Raw genomic sequence first — 19,251 nt, 5'->3', positions numbered from 1 at the left:
CAGGCTGTGGCTGGGTGGGTACTGTCCTTTAGTATCCTTTGGGCTCTGCAGGCACCTCACCTCACCGATATCACTGATGCTCAGGAGATGGGTACCAATGATCTTCTGAACAGTTTTAATCACCCGCTGCAGAGCCCTCCGGTCCTGGGCCGTGCACATCCCATGTTAGTGATGTTTCCAGTCAGGATGCTTTCTGTTACTCCTCTTTAGAAGCTGACAAGAACTTGGCACGGGAATTTGGTCTTCTTAAGCTTCCTCAAGAAATACAGGCGTTTCTGAGCTTTCTTCACCAGAGTGGAGATGTCAGACGACCATGTCAAGTTCTCTGAGATTCCCAGGAACCTGAAACTGTTCACCTGCTCCACCTCAGCACCACTGATCTAGACAGGAGTGTGTGTCTTTATCTCCTTATTCCTAAAATCAATGATCAGTTCCACCAGTTTTGCTGACGTTGAGCAGTAGGTTGTTCTCTGAGATGTTATAATCCATCCACCTCACAGGTGTGGCATATCAAGATGCTGATCAGACAGCATGGGTATTGCACAGGTGTGCCTTAGGCTGGCCACAATAAAAGGCAACTCAAATATGGACAGTTCCATCACATAGCACAATGCCACAGATGTTGCAAATTTTGAGGGAGCGTGCAATTTACATGCTGACTACAGGAATGTCCACCAGACAGATTTGTGAATAATATTTGAGAGAAAAAGGCCTTTTGTGTACATAGAGAAAGTCTCAGATCTTTGAGTTCAGCTCATGATGAATGGGGGCAAAAACAAAAGTGTTGCGTTTATAATTTTGTTCAGTGTATTTAATCTCAGTACAAATCTTTGCCAAAGAGTGGACAGGATTCAAATCGGAAAAATATGGTGATATAAGAATTTGTAGGAGCATGGAAATGAAATAATATGAGGTAAAATGTGAATGAGGTTACCTTTTTGTTTTTAAATCTGGATACAGATTACTGCATAAATCTTAGTACATACTTTCAAATGTGAGTGCACATTTACATTACTGTGTACATATTCTCACAGCTCGTGTCAAATGGCAAGTTTCACATCCTGATTGTAATATTTCCAAAATTTGGAAACTCTGGCTTCATTTCCTGCACAGCCACATTATCACGTTTGGTCATTTTCATCCTGTAGTTTCCTCCTGACGGGACCTGCCCATCTTCTTGTATCTGGATGCACAAGCACCTCACAGCCAGGACAGGAAACTTCGGTCAGCTGTGGCTGGGGACTGCCGGCAGGTGGAGATGCTGCAGGAGCAAGACTCGATCATCATCACCTGCTGCTGGGTTAGCCTGCCTTGAGGGCAGCGGAAAACCATCCGCACAGTCCTTGTGTGAGATGGGCTGCAGCAGCGTCCCTCTAGACACGTCAAGGCACAGAACCTGGGACGGTAGGCTCTGGTACTCCAGCAGCCCTGGTGTTCAAGCTTAATGGACACAGGTGAAATGTGGCTGCTCTCGCACACCCCCGAACCCTGAAACATATATAAAGTGACAGGCAAAACTGTAATCATGTTTTTTTTTTCTTGTTGCATGTCCAGTGATGTGTTGCCATTTGTAGGTTGACATGTGTTTTAACATTCAAAATTTGGCCCATTCTTATCCTGGATTATGGCACAACTGGTTTACTTTAATAGATGGATATCTAAAACACATAAAGGGCCATGTGTGAGCTATGACATGAAAATTGGCCCAAAGCCCAACCCAAGAGATGTAAATAGGTTGGGCCCCATCGTGGTCGGGCTAAAATGCAAAGCTCTATTTTATAGGCTATCTATAGATTTAATTACTCATGTGTTGATTGAGAAGCTAAACAGATCTGCTGCAGGCTGCTTGGTCATCACTTAAAAACCCCCATTAATAAATAAAAATAAAGCTCCATTAAGTTATTTTTCTAAATTAACTTAATAAAGAAACAAAAAGAAATATAACAACTTAATAAAGTGCTTAAAAATTATTCATTGCTCTGTGTTCCAGGGTCCTGGTGTTGTGTATGCTGGCTGGCTTGGCTTACTCAGAATCTTGAATGGAAGAGAGTCCTTATCAATGTTATCACCACCCGCCCCCTTGCTTTTCCTGTTATGACAAGTCAAACATTCTACTGTGGAAAAGGTCTGTCATTAGATCAATTCATTTTAAGAGCCATAATAACCTGAATGTGTCTCTGTGAAAAATGCTTTTAAGAAATGAAAAAAAAAAGAAATTGGAAAAGGAAATTAAAACCACAAATGAAATAAACAAATATGTCTCCAGAAAAGGAAGTTTTATAACAGCTACATGAAGTTTAATTAATAAAAAGTCATTGAATTATTTCCTTAGATATTGGTTCTTTATATATACTGTATTTTATAATCTTTCCATTTGGTTTTCTCTTTTGTATGGAAGCCCTAAAAGTCCATCGATTCAAATATTTTTTCCTGTGATAACAGGATCATGATCTCGAGATAACAAACCATAGCTGAATACAGGGGTCGGCAGATTTTTTTGAGTTTCTGGTGAGCTCAGTTGGTAGAGTGCAGGACTTGTAGTCCATGGACTGCAGGTTTGACCCCTGCTGTTTTTTATCATCCTCTTCAACAAAGTTGTTATGAAGAGATTCAGGGGAACCCAATCACACATTTCCAGATGGCTATTTCAAAGGTCGTCAGGAAATCTGCAACGTTAAATGGATTCCCCAGACTGAGAAGTGGATGGATTTCCTCTGCTTGGAAATGATGGGGAAATGGAAAGTTCATAGGTCGATGGATGAGAGACCAATCGCCGGGATGCACACAGTCTGGAATGTGCTTAATTGTGAGCACTTGAAACAGTCTCTTTATAAGAACTTTGTTGAAGAGGAATATGAAAAAGATAAAAAAAAGAAAGAAATTGATCAGTGAGGATCAATCACACAACTCTATGATAATGACCAACAGAACTAATGAGTGACACTGAAGACCACAGTGAAATTATCATTAAGAAATGTTCCTGCCCACCCCTGTGTTAAACTACTGTTTTGTTATCTCGAGATATCGAGAAAATTATCGATGTAATCGATGGCTGCTTAGGGCTTCTGTACTTTTGTAATGTCTTTATTTAATGAATATTTTTGACCACCATATAGTTCAAGATACAACCATGTGGATACCAAGATGGTGCACAGTGGCAGCTCAGAAATGCAGTACATCATCAAAAGTATTTATGAATAGTATACATTCTTGGGTAGAACTTTACTTTGAAATGTATTAACAAGTGTTTGATCAGTGGAGCTTAGTAATGTGTGCTGATTGTACCGTCTGCAGCATTCGGAGCCCCGGCAGCATTGATGGGCACGTCCTGACATGGCACAGTCTGGTCTCAGTCTGCAGGCGACAAGCCCAGTTTCTGGTTGTGGTGCGCGTGGAGACACCTGGGCCACAGCTGTGGGAGCATGGGCTCCAATCTGAGGTCCACTCGATACAGTTGGAGATCGAGCCAAACGTCGGGCCGAACAGCCCACCCCTGTAGTCCTGACGTGTCTGCTCTGCTGGAAAGAAGAGAAGAGGAAAATATTTGCTGTGTTCATCAAGCTGAAACTTGTTTGAAGTGGACTGCTTTGATGAGAACTCGTGAGTCAGAAAGTTCATATGCACTGAAATGTGGTAAACTGCTGCTCGGATGAGGTCAGTTAGCTAAGAATAGTGCCCACAGATGTTTCGTGTATATGTTTGACATTCCTGACACCTCTTTGGTATTGAAATCTGTTTATTTTTGACACAACCCAAAAGCAACGAGAACCATTCTGGGTCCTCATTTAACAGCAGCATTTAATCCCTCACAGGATATACCTTAAAATCATCCAGCTGTTTCAGTGTTTTTGCTCAAATCCTTAGAGAGATGAGATGAAAATGTCTCTGCAGTTTTCAGAGTAGCTATATTTGATGCTTTTACTATTTCACAAGTCTTAACAGCCTGACTTGATATTGCAGTTATAATTCTGAGTCATCTTTGTTGTTTGTTCATGTAGATCCTCAACCACATTACCTGCGGATGGATTTGAGGAAATGTTGTTGTCCACGCTGTCACACACCCACTCTTTGCAGCAGCGCCCTGGTAGTCTCACCAGCCGAGGTTTGAGGCACTTATCAGTGGGCCTCTTCAGATCATCACTGCACAGGGGCACGCAGGTCACCCCTCCCCCCAGACAGTGGCAGAGCTTGGCACAGGAAGGTTGAAATACCTGTCCCTCCTCCAGCCTCCTGCCATTCATCTCACAGCCCAGCTCGTTCCGACCTGATCACAGCAAAGGGAGGATGACTTGGAGACGATGGAATGTTTTGTCGGTGAAAAAGATTTGGCTTGCTACATTAATGCTGTGCCAAGCATGGGATGAGTTCTGTGAAACAAAACAAGTAACCTGCAGGAAACATGACATCCACTGAAATCCAGTCATTACGGCAAGAGCATTAGCAAGAAATCATACATACTTTCAAATGAGAGTGTATGTGCACATGTAGATGTAACTTTACTGTAGTGAATAGGTCTTGTGTCACTGTGGTGGTGTCCTGCACCTTCAAGGTGCTTGCACACTGCCCTGACAAACGCCGTCCGACTCCAACCAACACCGACTGTTGGATCAGTGTGAGCTGTCAGTCGGTGTCAGTTGGATGGAGTCTTTAGAGTTTGACATTTCTTGTCGGGTCGGGTCGAGTCGTAGAAAGTCCAACAAACCACAACATTCTGAGAGCGTTCTCTTGACAACTAGCCGTGGCGGAACGTCAGGGTGCATGATTTAGGCAAGCAAGAATGGCTGGTCTCTGGACCCAGGAACGCGAAGAACGCCTGATTGAGCTTTAGAAAGAGAAACCCCAACTGTACAAGCCAGGCATTTTCCAACCGCGATAGTAAGATTAATGCAGTGAAATACATAACGGAGAAACTGGAGGCTTCTGGTGAGTACAGCTAGCTAACCAGTAAAACAGTTCACTGTAACCCAAATACAATTTCGGATCAGGTTTACTGTTATTAATCATTGGTAACGTCAGATAAACATAATGTTTGCAATTGAGATTCTTATAACTGGAAGTCATGGGAAGGGAGGGGCCGCTGTGAGATGTAGCGATCATAAGTTACTTGTATCCTAGACAGTGTTGGGCAGTAACGGGTTACTGTAATAATATTACTTTTCCCAGTAACTACGTAGTGTAACTAATTACTTTTTAAAAACAGTAATATTATTACAGTTACTAAGGCAAGTAACGCTGCGTTACTCGTTACTGAACGCACCATCCTTGACGTAAATCCACGACTGTGCGGCAGCTCAGCAGGACTTTTTTGTTCATGTCCCCTAATAGCCAAACACTAAAGGAAGAAAGTAGAACTAGGGGGAGAGGCGTTCTTTCCACAGCTGTAAGTAGCTGCTGCCATTATTGTGTCACAGTCTGATGCAAAGAACATTGTCGTCTAGTCTAAACTCTGTGCGACCAGCAAAAACCTTTCAACCGTGAACATTTCTACATCTGATTTATTGAAGCATCTGCTGAAGCAGCACAGCGACTTGAAACTTACAGAAAGAAACTCCAGCAGATGCTGTCACTGATGCTTGGACTCATCAGGAGAGAGTGGCGTTAACGCAACGTTTTGTAACTACTGCTCTTATGAACAGGCTGCATGTGCAGAAAAACATCCCCTCCCTCCCACGCTGTCATTTTGTGGGAAACACTGGAAAGTAATACAGTAACGTAACGAGTAATGCAACTAGTTACTTTTATCACCCAGGAAGTACAGTAATAATATTACTTTTTTAAGGAGTAATAAGTAACTAGTAATATATTACAATTTCTGAGTAAGTTGCCCAACACTGATCCTAGATGGCCAGATGCCCAAACCACCTCAAATGGCTCCTCTCAATGCAAAGGAGCAGCTCTACTCTAAACTCCTCGCGGATGGCCAAACTTCTCACCCTATCTCTAAGGGAGACACCAGCCACCCGCCCGAGGAAACCTATTTCGGCCGCTTTTCGTCACAATGGTGTGGTAAAGCGAGTGCAATACCGCCCCCGCTGCTCCGATTTTCTGGCCAATTTCCTGCTCCAGTCTCCCCTCACTCGTGAACAAGACCCCAAGGTACTAGAACTCCTTCACTTGGGATAAGGACTCATTCCCTACCTGGAGTTGGCACTCCACCGGTTTCCTGCTGAGAACCATGGCCACAGATTTAGAGATGCTCATCCTCATCCCTACCGCTTCGCACTCTGCTGCGAACCGATCCAGTGAGAGCTGGAGGTCACGGACCGATGATGCCATCAGGACCACATCATCTGCAAAAAGCAGTGACGAGATCCCAAGCCCACCGAACTGCAGCCCCTCCTTGCCACGACTATGCCTCCATATCCTGTCCATGAATATCACAAACAGGATTTGTGACAAAGCGCAGCCCTGGCAAAGGCCAATCCTCACCTGGAAAGAGTCTGACTTACTGTCTCTCTTTGGATGTACAGGGATTGGATAGTCCTGAGAAGGGCCCCCCTCACCCCATACTCCTGCAGCACCTCCCACAGTATCTCCCGGGGGTCATACGCCTTCTCCAGATCTACAAAGCACATGCAGACTGGATGGGCATACTCCCAAGCGCACTCCAGGATCCTTGTGAGAGTAAAGAGCTGGTCATTTGTTCCACGACCGGGACGAAAACCACATTGTTCCTCTTCAATCTGAGGTTCAACTATCAACCAAACCCTCCATTCCAGCACCTTGGGGTAGACTTTACCGGGGAGGCTGAGAAGTGTAATAAACCTATGTAATTGGCAAAGACTCTCTGGTCCCCCTTTTTGAACAGGGGAACCACCACCCCAGTCTGCCACTCCTTGTGCACCGTACCCGACTTCCAGGCAATGTTAAAGAGAAGTGTCATCCAAGACAGCCCCTCCACACCCAAAGCTTTTAGCATTTCTGGGCGGATCTCATCAATCCCTGGGGCTATGCCACTGTGGAGTTGTTTGACTACGTCAGTGACTTCCTCCAGGGAAATTGACGAGAAACCCCAATCAGCCTCCAGCTCTGCCTCTACTAGAGAGGGCGTGTCAGTGGCTGTTCCAAGGGACTGTGGTTCAGTTTTATGTGGTTCAGTTTTATGTGAGGTTACAACCCGTTCCCAAATAGGCAAAGATAGATTGTGGTAGATCGTGGAGCTCACTATGTGGCTCTGGGTTGCTCCTAGCAAACCAATAATTGCTGGTTGATGTAAAACGCATCACTACCACAGACACCAGATTTAAAAACTCGGGTATACTGTGAATATAGAGAGAGTGATCTGGCGGTGATAGGCTTAATCAGCATTGCGTGAACTCGTTTGGCGAGGGCTTGATTGTAACAGACACTAATTTATTTGTAATAATCCTGCACTCCAACTTTAAATAATGAATCATCATGATTGATTTATGTGAATGTAAAAACACCCACAAGGTTGCTCTGCTGAATTGCACTGCCTCTGGTACAATAAGGTATTTCTTTAAATAATTTTAAACTAGATTTTAAATACTGTGTATTTTGTACACTTGGTAATATATATATATATATAAATAATAATAATAATAATAATTTAAAAAATATATATAAATATATGTTTATAAACACATAGTACATATCCATCCAGACACGGGAAGAACATGCAAACTCCTCACAGAAAGGCCTGGGCAACCATGCTAACCACTGCATCACTGTGTCGCCCCACAGTACATATATTAAAAATAATATATTTAAAATATGTTTTCTATTATTCTGACTTTTCATACATAATACATATTAAAATATTTTGCATCCTACAAATCAAGCACGGATATATCACTTTTGATTACATGTTGATTCTGAAAATTAAGATTTTCAGTTTTGGTTCTGTGTTATAAAAATCCAGCAAGGAATGTGACACTTAAATATAAAGTGTCATATTCTATAAATATATTTTTTATATTATGCAACAATTGGAATACACTTTTGATCAGATAGACAGAAGAGTGTTTGAGTCCAAAGATGCTTCTGTCCATGTTAAATGGCCTTCTGAGAGGTGAAACAGGTGAGAAAAGGGTGCTAAAGTTGTATCAGTAGTATTAAAAGTAGGACTACAGATCCAAACTAGTGTGTTTTTGCTTGAGTGTATTCTGATCGCACCGACACACTGTCCCGGCCCTCCAGGGGGGCTGGCGCTGTAGTCACACTGTAGCCCTTGGTGGGTGTCACAGGGAAGCCGGTCGGTGCAGGCCTCGCCCTCCTGCCTAGCACACACCTGGCAGCACCCACAGCTGTCTAACATCTGACGAACACCAGCAGGGCAGCGCAGCACGGTGGGCGGGCACTGACATGGCCCAATACACAGCTGGCACCACACCTACAGTGAGAGGAACAAAATAACACCTACTGTTTATACTTGCTTGTTGGCGCTAATATCTGGCTCCACTGGTATTTAAATAAGGTTTAGGGCACACAAGTTTTCATTCCCTTGCACTGTACGGGGCTAAAACTGAAGTTTCATATGTCTGTATCTTAAAATCTCAGCATACAACACAGAAACTATTTGTGGGGCTAGATACTAACTCAGGTTATGTGGAAAAGTACTGACCCTTCAATTGCTGCAAAAAAAGATGTATTAATATATTACATACAGTTTTATAAATCTCTACTATATTGCATGTCCCAGGGCTTTTTTTTTTTTCTTACACTGGATGGAAGAGGTCAGTGTTTCTACTGTTCACTGAAGTCAGATTTCAGCAGAAGTACCTGTACTTGTACTGTAAACTAGCAGTCTGCTGTTTGTATGACGTGAGCAGATTTTATCTTTCACCACAACTAAACAGAACAAACAGGAAGATGCCCTGTAGTCTGTGCACAACTGTCTGTTCACATCGCAGACAGTCGACACATGGTAACCACATGTTGTAAGTATAAGTATAACTATATAGACTGAATATAACTGAATATAGAAATGCACTTTTCAGGTCTAGCTTAGATGAATTACTGCAGAACTCGGTTTGAGTCAGCTGTATATTTATGCAGCTCTACACACAGGTTCAGACATGTGACAGCAGCATAGTTTCTAAAGAGTCAGGCAATTTTAATTAAAATATTTTTGTAGAATATAACAAATACACCAACTAAATCATGACCAAATTTAAGGCTGCAATGCTATCAAAGTGTTCACTCATATTCACTTATTTGCATTAGTGCTTTGGAATGAAACAAAACTCGTTTGTAGAATACTTCAAGTGTGACTGCAGCCAGTTCTCACTTTCAAAGGTAAAGGAATTTTGTTGAATTGGCTGCAGGCCAAAGTCAACTAACACCCAGAATGGTTCAGATCTAGATATATATATATCTTCTATATAAAGTATGAAACCACTGACAGACTGATCACTTCTTTTTATGGGGAGGGAGCGTTTACTGACCAGCCATTATAGTGAAAAGATTAAGCACATCTCAAAAACTATTCAGACATTAGAATAGTATGCACAAACATGCTTTGGTCTTTGATAAACACTAGATTCAAACAGATTCTTCTGCCCTAATGGATTCATCCGCAGACGACAACAGTGCTTAGGAAACACACTGACTGATTTTTTTATCTGAGCGTGAAGTCCTATGACTATTAGCTGATTTACATTCAAGAGTTATTTTTGATTTTCATGTCATGCTTATCCTTCATGGGACTACAAGACAAAAAGACTAGAAAGGCGCAATACAAATACGGAGCATTTACATATTATAACACAATATGTATTACAATTTCAAATGCAGCATGTATATGTGCCAAATTTAAAATAACTTGGATGCCAACTAGCAGAAAAAAAGTCTAAAGCTTTCTACCAATTGGCTAACTTAAAGGTTTCGTATTTCGACAGCCCACTGAACCTTTGTGCGTTATCCATGCTTTAAACAATCTGTTTTTTGTTTTTATCTTAACAATATATTTAGTGGTTCCCAGTAAAAAGACAAAACAATAGAACACAAAATGAAACTCACTTTCTATGTCACATTGAACAAATCTACTCTTATAGACTGTCCAGTTTCAACATTGACATCTCAGCTGGGCACATACATAGCTACACTTATTTTTTAATGTAACTTTTACACATTATAATGCTCAGTAACATACTGAGATAGCTTTATGGCCTCCTGCTGAAGCTTGTTTTACTATCGTAGTTTGTGTGCTTGTTGCTGTGTGTTTGTTATTGTATGGTCTTGGAGTTTTGTTGTGTTTGAGGTATTCATGTTCTGCAGAACAGGAACCTGCTGAAAATCAGTTCTATACTGAGTCAGGCCCGATTGCTCTTAATCTTTTCTTGTTTAAATAAATAAATAAAAACTTAAAAAATTAAAAAAAAAAAAAAATTATCATTTTTTATCATTCTATGGACAGGTTTTAAGTTTAGTCCACATTTTATTGCTGTGATTTCCCCTGATATGATGATTAACGGAAATCCTTTGCTTTTTATTGCTTCCTCCAATAAAGTGTGGTATTATGAAAAACAACATGCAGGGACATCCTCAGCCCAACCACCACTTTGGTAAGTATAGAAAGAAGGCTTTCACATATCACCCACAGCACAGTCTAAAGCATCACTATGCAGAGAACTGATATTCTGTGATTAGATTACTAATGCAAATGACAAAAGGTTTGTGGCTAATAATATGACCTGCATTTTACAGAGAGACTATAAATATGTATCTCATTTAGGCAGGCCTCACCTGAGTGATGATACACAACAGCAAAAACCAAAGCAGCTGGGTGTCTCTTCTGTCCATCTTCTTCACCTCTGTCTTCTGTGCTCCTTTTGTCCAGCCTCCTCTGGAGAACAGTGTACATGTTTTCCTGAAGCTGCCTACCTCCATTCAATTTTATAGTCTAGGTTCTGATGTCACAGGCGGTGGACTGCAAAGTAAATAGTTAGTGGAGAAAAATGAATACTCTCAGGCCATCTCCGCATTGTTGCAGCAAACCTTTACCACTGCCACCCTCTGCCCTGGATGGCCGTTACCTAAATACAATATTTCCCAGATGTTGTGCATGGTAAATAAGAGGTTAGCTCCTTGAATTAATTAGTTGCAAAGTGTAGGTGTCAGGTTTGCATGAATCATCACAAAAACATATGCTGGGTCAGGTTAGCTTATTAATTAGCTTAATTTACCCTTTTCACTTGGCTAAAAAGAAAGAAAATACCAGAGTTACTTTAGGCGCGCACTTTATGATGCAAACCAGAGGGTTACTTTATTTTCTTTATGTGTAAGAACCGAGACTCTCCACCAGCCGAATTCATAATCCAAAAAAAATAGGGGGCAGAACATTATTATAGGATGGTGATGGTGTAGTGGTTAAGACACATGACTTTGGTGTGAGAGACCGGGGTTCAATTCCCCACACTTAACACCTAGTTGCTCCAGAGGTGTGCAAATTATCTGACATATATAACAATTGTAAGTCGCTTTGGATAAAGTCTAAAATGAGGCAATGTAATGTTTTCACATACCATAAGTGCTGCTAACTGCAGCTCATTTAGCCATGCAGCTAACTTAGCAGTCCTATTATCCCAGAATGGGCACGAGAACCAGGCTTTGCAAATGGGCTCAGCAGTGCCTTTCAGTGAACATGGCCAGTTTAATGACAGGAAATACAGTATGGTGATTACCAAGAAGACACAGCAGTCGAAACTAAAATTAGACTTACATTTCACAGGCCATAGAAACATGACAACAGCTGAAAGCTAATGTTGCTCCGGATAACTGTTTACTAACAACAAAGCAAGTCCCCGGTGAATTATGATGTAAAATGACAATGATTCAGTGTCTAAAAACTTAATTTACTGCTCACTATCAAGTATCTGTGTGTGTTGAGAAATGAATGAGTGAACAAGGGAGTGGATTCAGACCCAGCTACTGTTGTGTTTACAGCTTTCTACAAGCCCAAATTCAGTTCAATTCAGTTCAATTCTTCTTTTAAAGCACCAGTTGCTTTAATGAAATAAAATAAATAAATTATCATTTCATTTAGAGTTAATATCAATATCAGATTCAGGTCCATTAAAGCAGCTGCTGGACTGCTAGTTCACAGATGTTAGTGTGTTTGTACTGTATGTGTGTAAGCCAACTACACGTGAATGGGAATTTGCCTCCACCTAGTGGTTGAATTAGATCAATACATGCACAGGCGAGCAACTTCCTTATATTCACGTATTGCACTGTACACAAGCACTCTGACTGAGTAGAATGATTGATACCCAGTGTATTTACATTTGACTTCAACATTCTACAACTCTGTTCATAAGTGACGACAAAAACCACACCATATCAAAAAGTTAATGCCTTTACTTAAAACCACCTCCTACCTGGAACCTATTTCTAGGGAAAATGCCTAAAATCACATATCCAAAATAAATCAGTAATATCTCCTCAACCATTAGGCCAAGATGCATAATTCTGGTCTCCTTTGAAAGGTCAGAAGCTAAGGAATATAAATCCATTGTAGATTAACATATTTATTTTACCATCACAGACTACATGGATATTATAATATAATATATAATATTTTCATCCTCCGCCTGGTAAAAAAAGCTTTATATTGATGCAATACACCATTAAAACCATCCTAAGGTAGACTATTATGCACCTGAATATCTTCTAAAACACCTAGAATACAACTGTAACTGTAAATTTGATGAACAGAAACTGATATACAACAGTTATTACACAATCTTTCAAAAATAAACCAGGCGAATGTCCATGTTTTGGCCATATTTACTGTTTATATGTTCACTTTTATTGGGAGTGATCTTCAAAACGTTATTTCTCTCCATACAACCACGTTCCAAATAACATAAAGCTTCCAAAACATTGAAATATTGATGAAAACAGTCAATATAAATGACCAAAAGTACTCCCATGCTTTACAGGCCCACAGCTTGAGAACAGAACATCCTACAGGGCTGTGGGTGGGCTCATTTTGTTCGTCTCGATTTCAGGCATATCCTGCATATCTGTTTGGCCCCTACAGGTCGCCAGCAGAGACCGATGAAGGTCGCCTCCGCCAAATTACACTCTTCTTCTGCTCTCATACCTTGTGACACAAACGAAACTGAAGACCGCAGCCGACCTCACCAAGATAGCGGCGTGCCAGACGATCTCTGTGGACACAAAGCGCCGCAGTTTTTGGACGGAAAACAACTAGAACAGGGAAAATAGATTACGTCAGTCTGTTCCCATTAAAGTACTATTAGACATCACATTTGGATCTGTGGTCACCATAGAGATTTGCAATAATGCAAATTGCAGTGAGAACACAGCCAGGAATTATTGGTTTATTTTGTAACACACATGAATTGAAACTGTGACTACAAGGTTAAAATTCAGGCCCTCAGTTCTAATTTGTAGAGCTTAATTTTAACTTACTGTACCCTGGTAACAGTAAGGGGAGGCAATGTGAAATACACTGTTCGAATAATGGGGGGAATGGGGGGGGGGTCTGACCCCCCTAGTTAAGGCTTGGACCCCCCCCAAAAGAGGCAAAAGTTCAGGGGGGTCTTTCTTACCTGTATTTGTAAATAATAAAATATATTTCCCGTACTCGTGCTATGTAATTTCATATTTTATGTAATTGTCGTTACTGGTGTTTATATGCAGTGAAATTGCGGATTAGTTATTGTAGAGATATATTTTTACATCAATATAGAGTTTGAAGTATTTTGTGAGTCCTTTCACAATAAACATGGCATTTGTTTTAACTCTGGAATTCCCAGAAATTCCCAATTCACCAACGACATTGTCCTCTTGACTCTGCAGTCTACTTACATCTGAAGGACAGAGGACACTCGTTTGAGGACCACCAGGTGTACATTTTAGACAGAGAAGATGGATGGTTTGAAAGAGGTGTCAAGGAAGCATCTACACCCGGGTCGAAAAGCCGTCATTGAACAGGGGAGGGGGTCGATAACTATGACCTGGATGACTGAGAATCTTCATAGACAACGTATCAACACTGTGTTTTGAGCGGTCATGATGTTCTGCTGTTGTGTGTCTGACTTGCTGGCAGTTTTGCTCTAGAATACTTGGTGACCTCCCATGAACTGGTGTAATGAATTTGATTTATCATCATCCACAGACTGATGACATTAGTTAAATAAGCAAGGATATTGTAAGCATAAGATTTTAGTTCACTGAAGCCCGCGCCTGTGCTGTACTGGGTTTTCTTTTGGACCTGGAGAAAAAGTTGTTGTCACTGTATAATTCGCACCCTACAAGAGTACATTTATTTGTCAAATTCAACAGGTTATAGAGTGACACTGAGTTTGTAACACACTATATGCAGTAATACAGAAGCAATTATAATAATGGTAAACAGAAATAAACTGCATTCAATGGAGCAGTGCTGAGGATGAATTTGAGTTTAAAAGTCTGATAGCTTGGGGGAAGAAGCTGCTCTGCAGTCTGGTGGTGCTGCAGCAGAAACTTCTATATCTCTTCCCAGAAGGCAGCAGGGTGAACAGGCTGTGGCTGGGTGGGTACTGTCCTTTAGTATCCTTTGGGCTCTGCAGGCACCTCACCGATATCACTGATGTTCAGGAGATGGGTACCAATGATCTTCTGAGCAGTTTGAATCACCCGCTGCAGAGCCCTCTGGTCCTGAGCCGTGCACATCCCATGTTAGTGATGTTTCCAGTCAGGATGCTTTCTGTTACTCCTCTTTAGAAGCTGACAAGAACTTGGCACGGGAATTTGGTCTTCTTAAGCTTCCTCAAGAAATACAGGCGTTTCTGAGCTTTCTTCACCAGCGTGGAGATGTGAGACGACCATGTCAAGTTCTCTGAGATTCCCAGGAACCTGAAACTGTTCACCTGCTCCACCTCAGCTCCACTGATCTAGACAGGAGTGTGTGTCTTTATCTCCTTATTCCTAAAATCAATGATCAGTTCCACCAGTTTTGCAGTGCATAAAATGATTAAAGCACAAGTCTGGAGATATTCTGTATTTCTCTTATTTTCAACAAAACCCATGAAATGACACAAACCAACAATGAATGAATGTAACAAGTACTGTGTGTGAATCAAAGCCTGATATCTATTCTTCCTCTGTGCCATAGAGCTCTATTGTTGTTCCAAAAACTGTTAAAACACATCAATGAGCCACACTGTTGCACTGGTGACATGTTCCTTCATTACCATGAACACACACACTCATGGCTGTACCCCCCCATTGAGGTCACTGAGGTCTGGACCTCAGTATTTTTTCTGAGGTGTATATAACAAAGGTTGTGAAATAACTGAATAAAAAATAACTTCACTTTGGTGCAACTGACCTTTTGTGTACAGGTTCACTAAGACACCCAAAATAAAAAATCAAAGCTCAGCTTTGGGAAGGGAGGATATAAGGGGACAAGAGAGGAAAAGAAAGAGAGGGTCATGGACATGAGAGAGGAAGAGCAGACTGCCCACTGTGACTGACAGGATTAGCAGTGTGTCCCTGTGCTGCTCACCACAAACAAAAACTGTCCGGATCCAATTCAAACAATGTAGTTACCAGAGAGATATATGTGTTCTTTGGTAAATAAAGAGGAACCTTTAGGCTCAATTTAACAATGCAGACACCTAGCATAATTACAGTGTAATAACATATTATTATTATATGAAAATTGTACAACACACATTTTTCTTACATTTATGTCCTGTAAGAAACACATTTTTATAATTCAACTCAAAATGATACAAACACAAAGATGAAAAAAAGAAGGTGTATATAATTCTACTAAATGACTTTGCAGGAGAGACACGTGAGGAGTCAGAGAGAGAGGGACCGACATGTAAAACAGAGCGTGACAGACAGCAAACAATAGATGGTGTGTGTAGTGTGAATTTCCCTTTACATGAACTCTTTAGTTAAACATTGACAGCATTTGTTTCATGTATCATTTTAGCCTTTTAGTCTTCTGTATTTCCAGTTTGTAGGCTGTAACATTTAACCTGATTCTCAAGCTACAGCCCGCTGACATGGTTTTAAAGCTGTTGTTAACCAATTTCCGCTCTCCAGGCATCTTAAAACGCACTTATTTAGATCAGGGAAATCAAAGTTTTTATTTGCAACTGAACCTCTAAAGGGACTTCAGTTTTTGGACTTTGATCTTTGATGTTTCTGCGTAGTTTATTTTGACTCAGTTCCACATTCCCCAAATACTCACTGGAACACCAAATGTAGATTAATCCTCAGCTGAAAATAGTCCCAGCAAATGTACTTTTCCACTTGATTGAGTAAAATCTGATAAACTACAGGGACAGGGTTTTAGGAAGTGTCCGAGCCTTTAGTAAAAATTAAACTTTATATTTGTGACCTGTTGCAAAAGATTAACAACTTCACTAGGAACCAGTGGGTTTAGAGCTGAGAGCCACAGACAGGGTGGGGAAGACTCTGCTTTTCTTATCAGCAATGATTGATTGACTACTGTAGGATCAGTAGCTGATTGATTGCTTAAGACCTCTTCAACTGTGTTCAGTGTGATCTCATTATAGCCAGTTGAATCCTATTTGGTGAAATTAAGATCCACTCCAGCTCACGCTAATGCTACACTACTTGCTGGTTAACTCAAGACTTCATAGATGACTCTATAGAGGGAGATGTAGCCCACTTAGATACACTATGCAATGGAAACTGACGCGTCTAGTGGAATGTATAGTAAGGTGAATTCCAGTTGTTGTGTGTGTTGATGTATTTTATGTATAATACATCTGTGAATTCAAATATTTATAAATATAAAACTATAACACAGTCACAGCACTTTGGTTTAAGCATACTTCCAGGGTAAATTCAAATTCTCTCAGTCACAGCAAAACACAGTGCATTCTGTTGAGTAGTCAGATGGGTCAGTCACACGGGGTGGCCTGGTGGCTGCAGAAAGCTTCAGTCATCCCAGTAGTAGTATAACTGGTTGTAAAACTGCTGGGACAACTGGGAAGGAAGTAGATATACTTGTTGCTTCCAGGTGTTACAGCCCCAAGGGACATACATAGAACTACACATCAATACACAACATGTGCACTGCAGATTCACAAACAGACGGATCCTGCTTTCACATGCTGACCGCCTGAGAATGTTTGACATTCCAACTGTGCATCCTTTCAGGGTTGGGAAAGTCTGAGGGGGAATGAGTGCCCTATTGTTGGTGGTTAATTACACAGATCAGGGCTCGTCAACTCCAGATTCTGTTCAGCTCCAAGTTCCAGCTCTGTTAACATCTCATAGTGTGTTTGGAGTATACCCCCACTGGCCACTTTATTAGGTACAATTGATCAATTGCTTGTTAACACCAATAGCTCATCAGCCAATCACATGGCAGCAACTCAATCCATTTAGGCATGTAGACGAGGTCAAGACAACTTGCTGAAGTTCAAAGCGAGCATCAGAAAGGGGATTTAAGTGACTTTGAACGGGGCGTGGTTGTTGGTGCCAGACAATTTGCTCTGAGTATTTCAGAAACTGCTGATCTACTGGGATTTTCACGCACAACCATCTCTAGGGTTTACAGAGAATGGTCTGAAAAAGAGAAAATATCCAGTGAGCGGCAGTTGTGTGGATGCCAGCTAAGAACAGGAAACTGAGGCTACACTTCACACAGGCTCACCAAAATTGGACAACAGAAGATTGTAAAAACGTTGCCTGGTCTTGATTTCATCTGCAACATTCAGATAGTAGGGTCAGAATTTGGCGTAAACAACATGAAAGCATGGATCCATCCTGCCTTGTATCAAAGGTTCAGGCTGCTGGTGGTGGTGTTATGGTGAGGGGGAAATTTTCTTGCCACACTTTGGGCATCATTCAAATGTGACAGCCTACCTGAGTATTGTTGCTGACCATGTCCATCCCTTTATGACCACAGTGTACCATCTTCTGATGGCTACTTCCAGCAGGATAATGCGCCATTTCACAAAGCTCAAATCAACTCAAACTGGTTTCCTGAACATGACATTGAGTTCACTGAACTCCAATGGGCTGCATAGTCAGGAGATTCACATCATGGATGTGCAGCTGACAAATCTGCAGCAACTGCGTGATCATGGTATCTTAGTTGATTAACAGTATTTACAGTGCATGTGTAGCTCCTTGAAGTATAGAATCCAGAGATATCGGAGATCACGGGTCATGTATGAAATGATTTCCCTTTCTCTACACCTCCTTTAAATCACCTCTTTAATCTGCAGCCTACCTCCACATTTTCTGGGGATTGATGTAATTATGGGCTTACTGAATTGCTAGTTGTTCTGGGATCACCCTGGGTGGCTGTCATTATGGAGCCTGTAGAGTATATTTGTGTGGTATTCATTTTTAAGCATTTTTGACCTGAGGAGGATCCGACTGGATTATAACGTTGTCTACATAAATAAATCATTTTGTGGTTTAGAGTCGGTGTGCAGATGTTACTCTTTTCACTGCCTTCTCAATAAACACTTCCTTTAGCTAAAAATATGATTAGTCCATTTAAATATTTAATTTCTGTGTAATTGCACTAAAGTCAGGGCACTTCCACCAGCAGGGAATATAACACCAAGGTATGTGTAACACCTAGGCTAATTTGGAGGAAACCAATGTAAATTCGCAGCAGAGCTTCATCAGAGCCATGACCTTAGACTTTTAAAAGATATGGTGTTATCAACAAATCTGTCTGAAAATACTGAAAAGACTAAAACCAATAATGTATTAATCCACTAAGGTCCTCTGTTAAAAATACATCAATGAGTCACACTGTTGCACTGAGTTCCTTCATTACAATGAACACACTAGTTTATTTTGACTCAGTCGCACATACACCGTCCTGCTGCCACAAATACTTACTAGAGAACCAAATGTGGATCAATCCGCAAATGAAAATAGTCCCAACAAATGACATAATGTAACAGGTAAACTACTGTGCCCGGCTGTCTTATGTAACTACTGAAACTTTTTAAAGATGAAACTGTATTTGTGACCCGTTATTATAGATTTACATCTTCAGTAGAAACCAATGGACTTGGGGCTGATATGTTGTCATATGGGATGGATCGCTCTTACTAGTAGTATTGCTGGTCTTGCAAGTATCCATTGTTACACAGATCTCTCACTTTACTGATCCTTGTACTTTGTTCCTCAAATCTAAGTCGCTTTGGATAAAAGCATCTGCCAAATGAAAGAAGTAAAAAAAGATTACCATATTTTTGACTTGCAGGCATTTACAATAGCTAGACAGTGGCGTGATTACAGAATAATGAAAATCTATCAAAA

At 41.0% G+C, this 19,251-nt stretch overlaps 1 protein-coding gene across 1 annotated transcript; it reads right to left on the bottom strand.

Moving 5' to 3' along the window:
• Positions 1 to 1,200: 1,200 nt before the first annotated feature.
• On the bottom strand, positions 1,201 to 10,764 carry LOC123987104 (CCN family member 5-like). The gene is made up of 5 exons (XM_046075718.1): positions 10,708 to 10,764; positions 8,137 to 8,353; positions 4,016 to 4,264; positions 3,286 to 3,518; positions 1,201 to 1,488 (listed from the first exon to the last, which is right to left on the bottom strand). The coding sequence occupies exons 1-5, from the start codon at positions 10,762 to 10,764 to the stop codon at positions 1,201 to 1,203; spliced, it is 1,044 nt and encodes a 347-aa protein (XP_045931674.1).
• Between the last annotated feature and the right edge of the window lie 8,487 nt (positions 10,765 to 19,251).

This window comes from Micropterus dolomieu, linkage group LG18 (assembly GCF_021292245.1).
Source record: "Micropterus dolomieu isolate WLL.071019.BEF.003 ecotype Adirondacks linkage group LG18, ASM2129224v1, whole genome shotgun sequence".
Taxonomy (NCBI): Eukaryota; Metazoa; Chordata; class Actinopteri; order Centrarchiformes; family Centrarchidae; genus Micropterus; species Micropterus dolomieu.
Note: the sequence above shows the minus strand (reverse complement) of the source record. Positions and strands in the feature narration are given on the sequence as shown.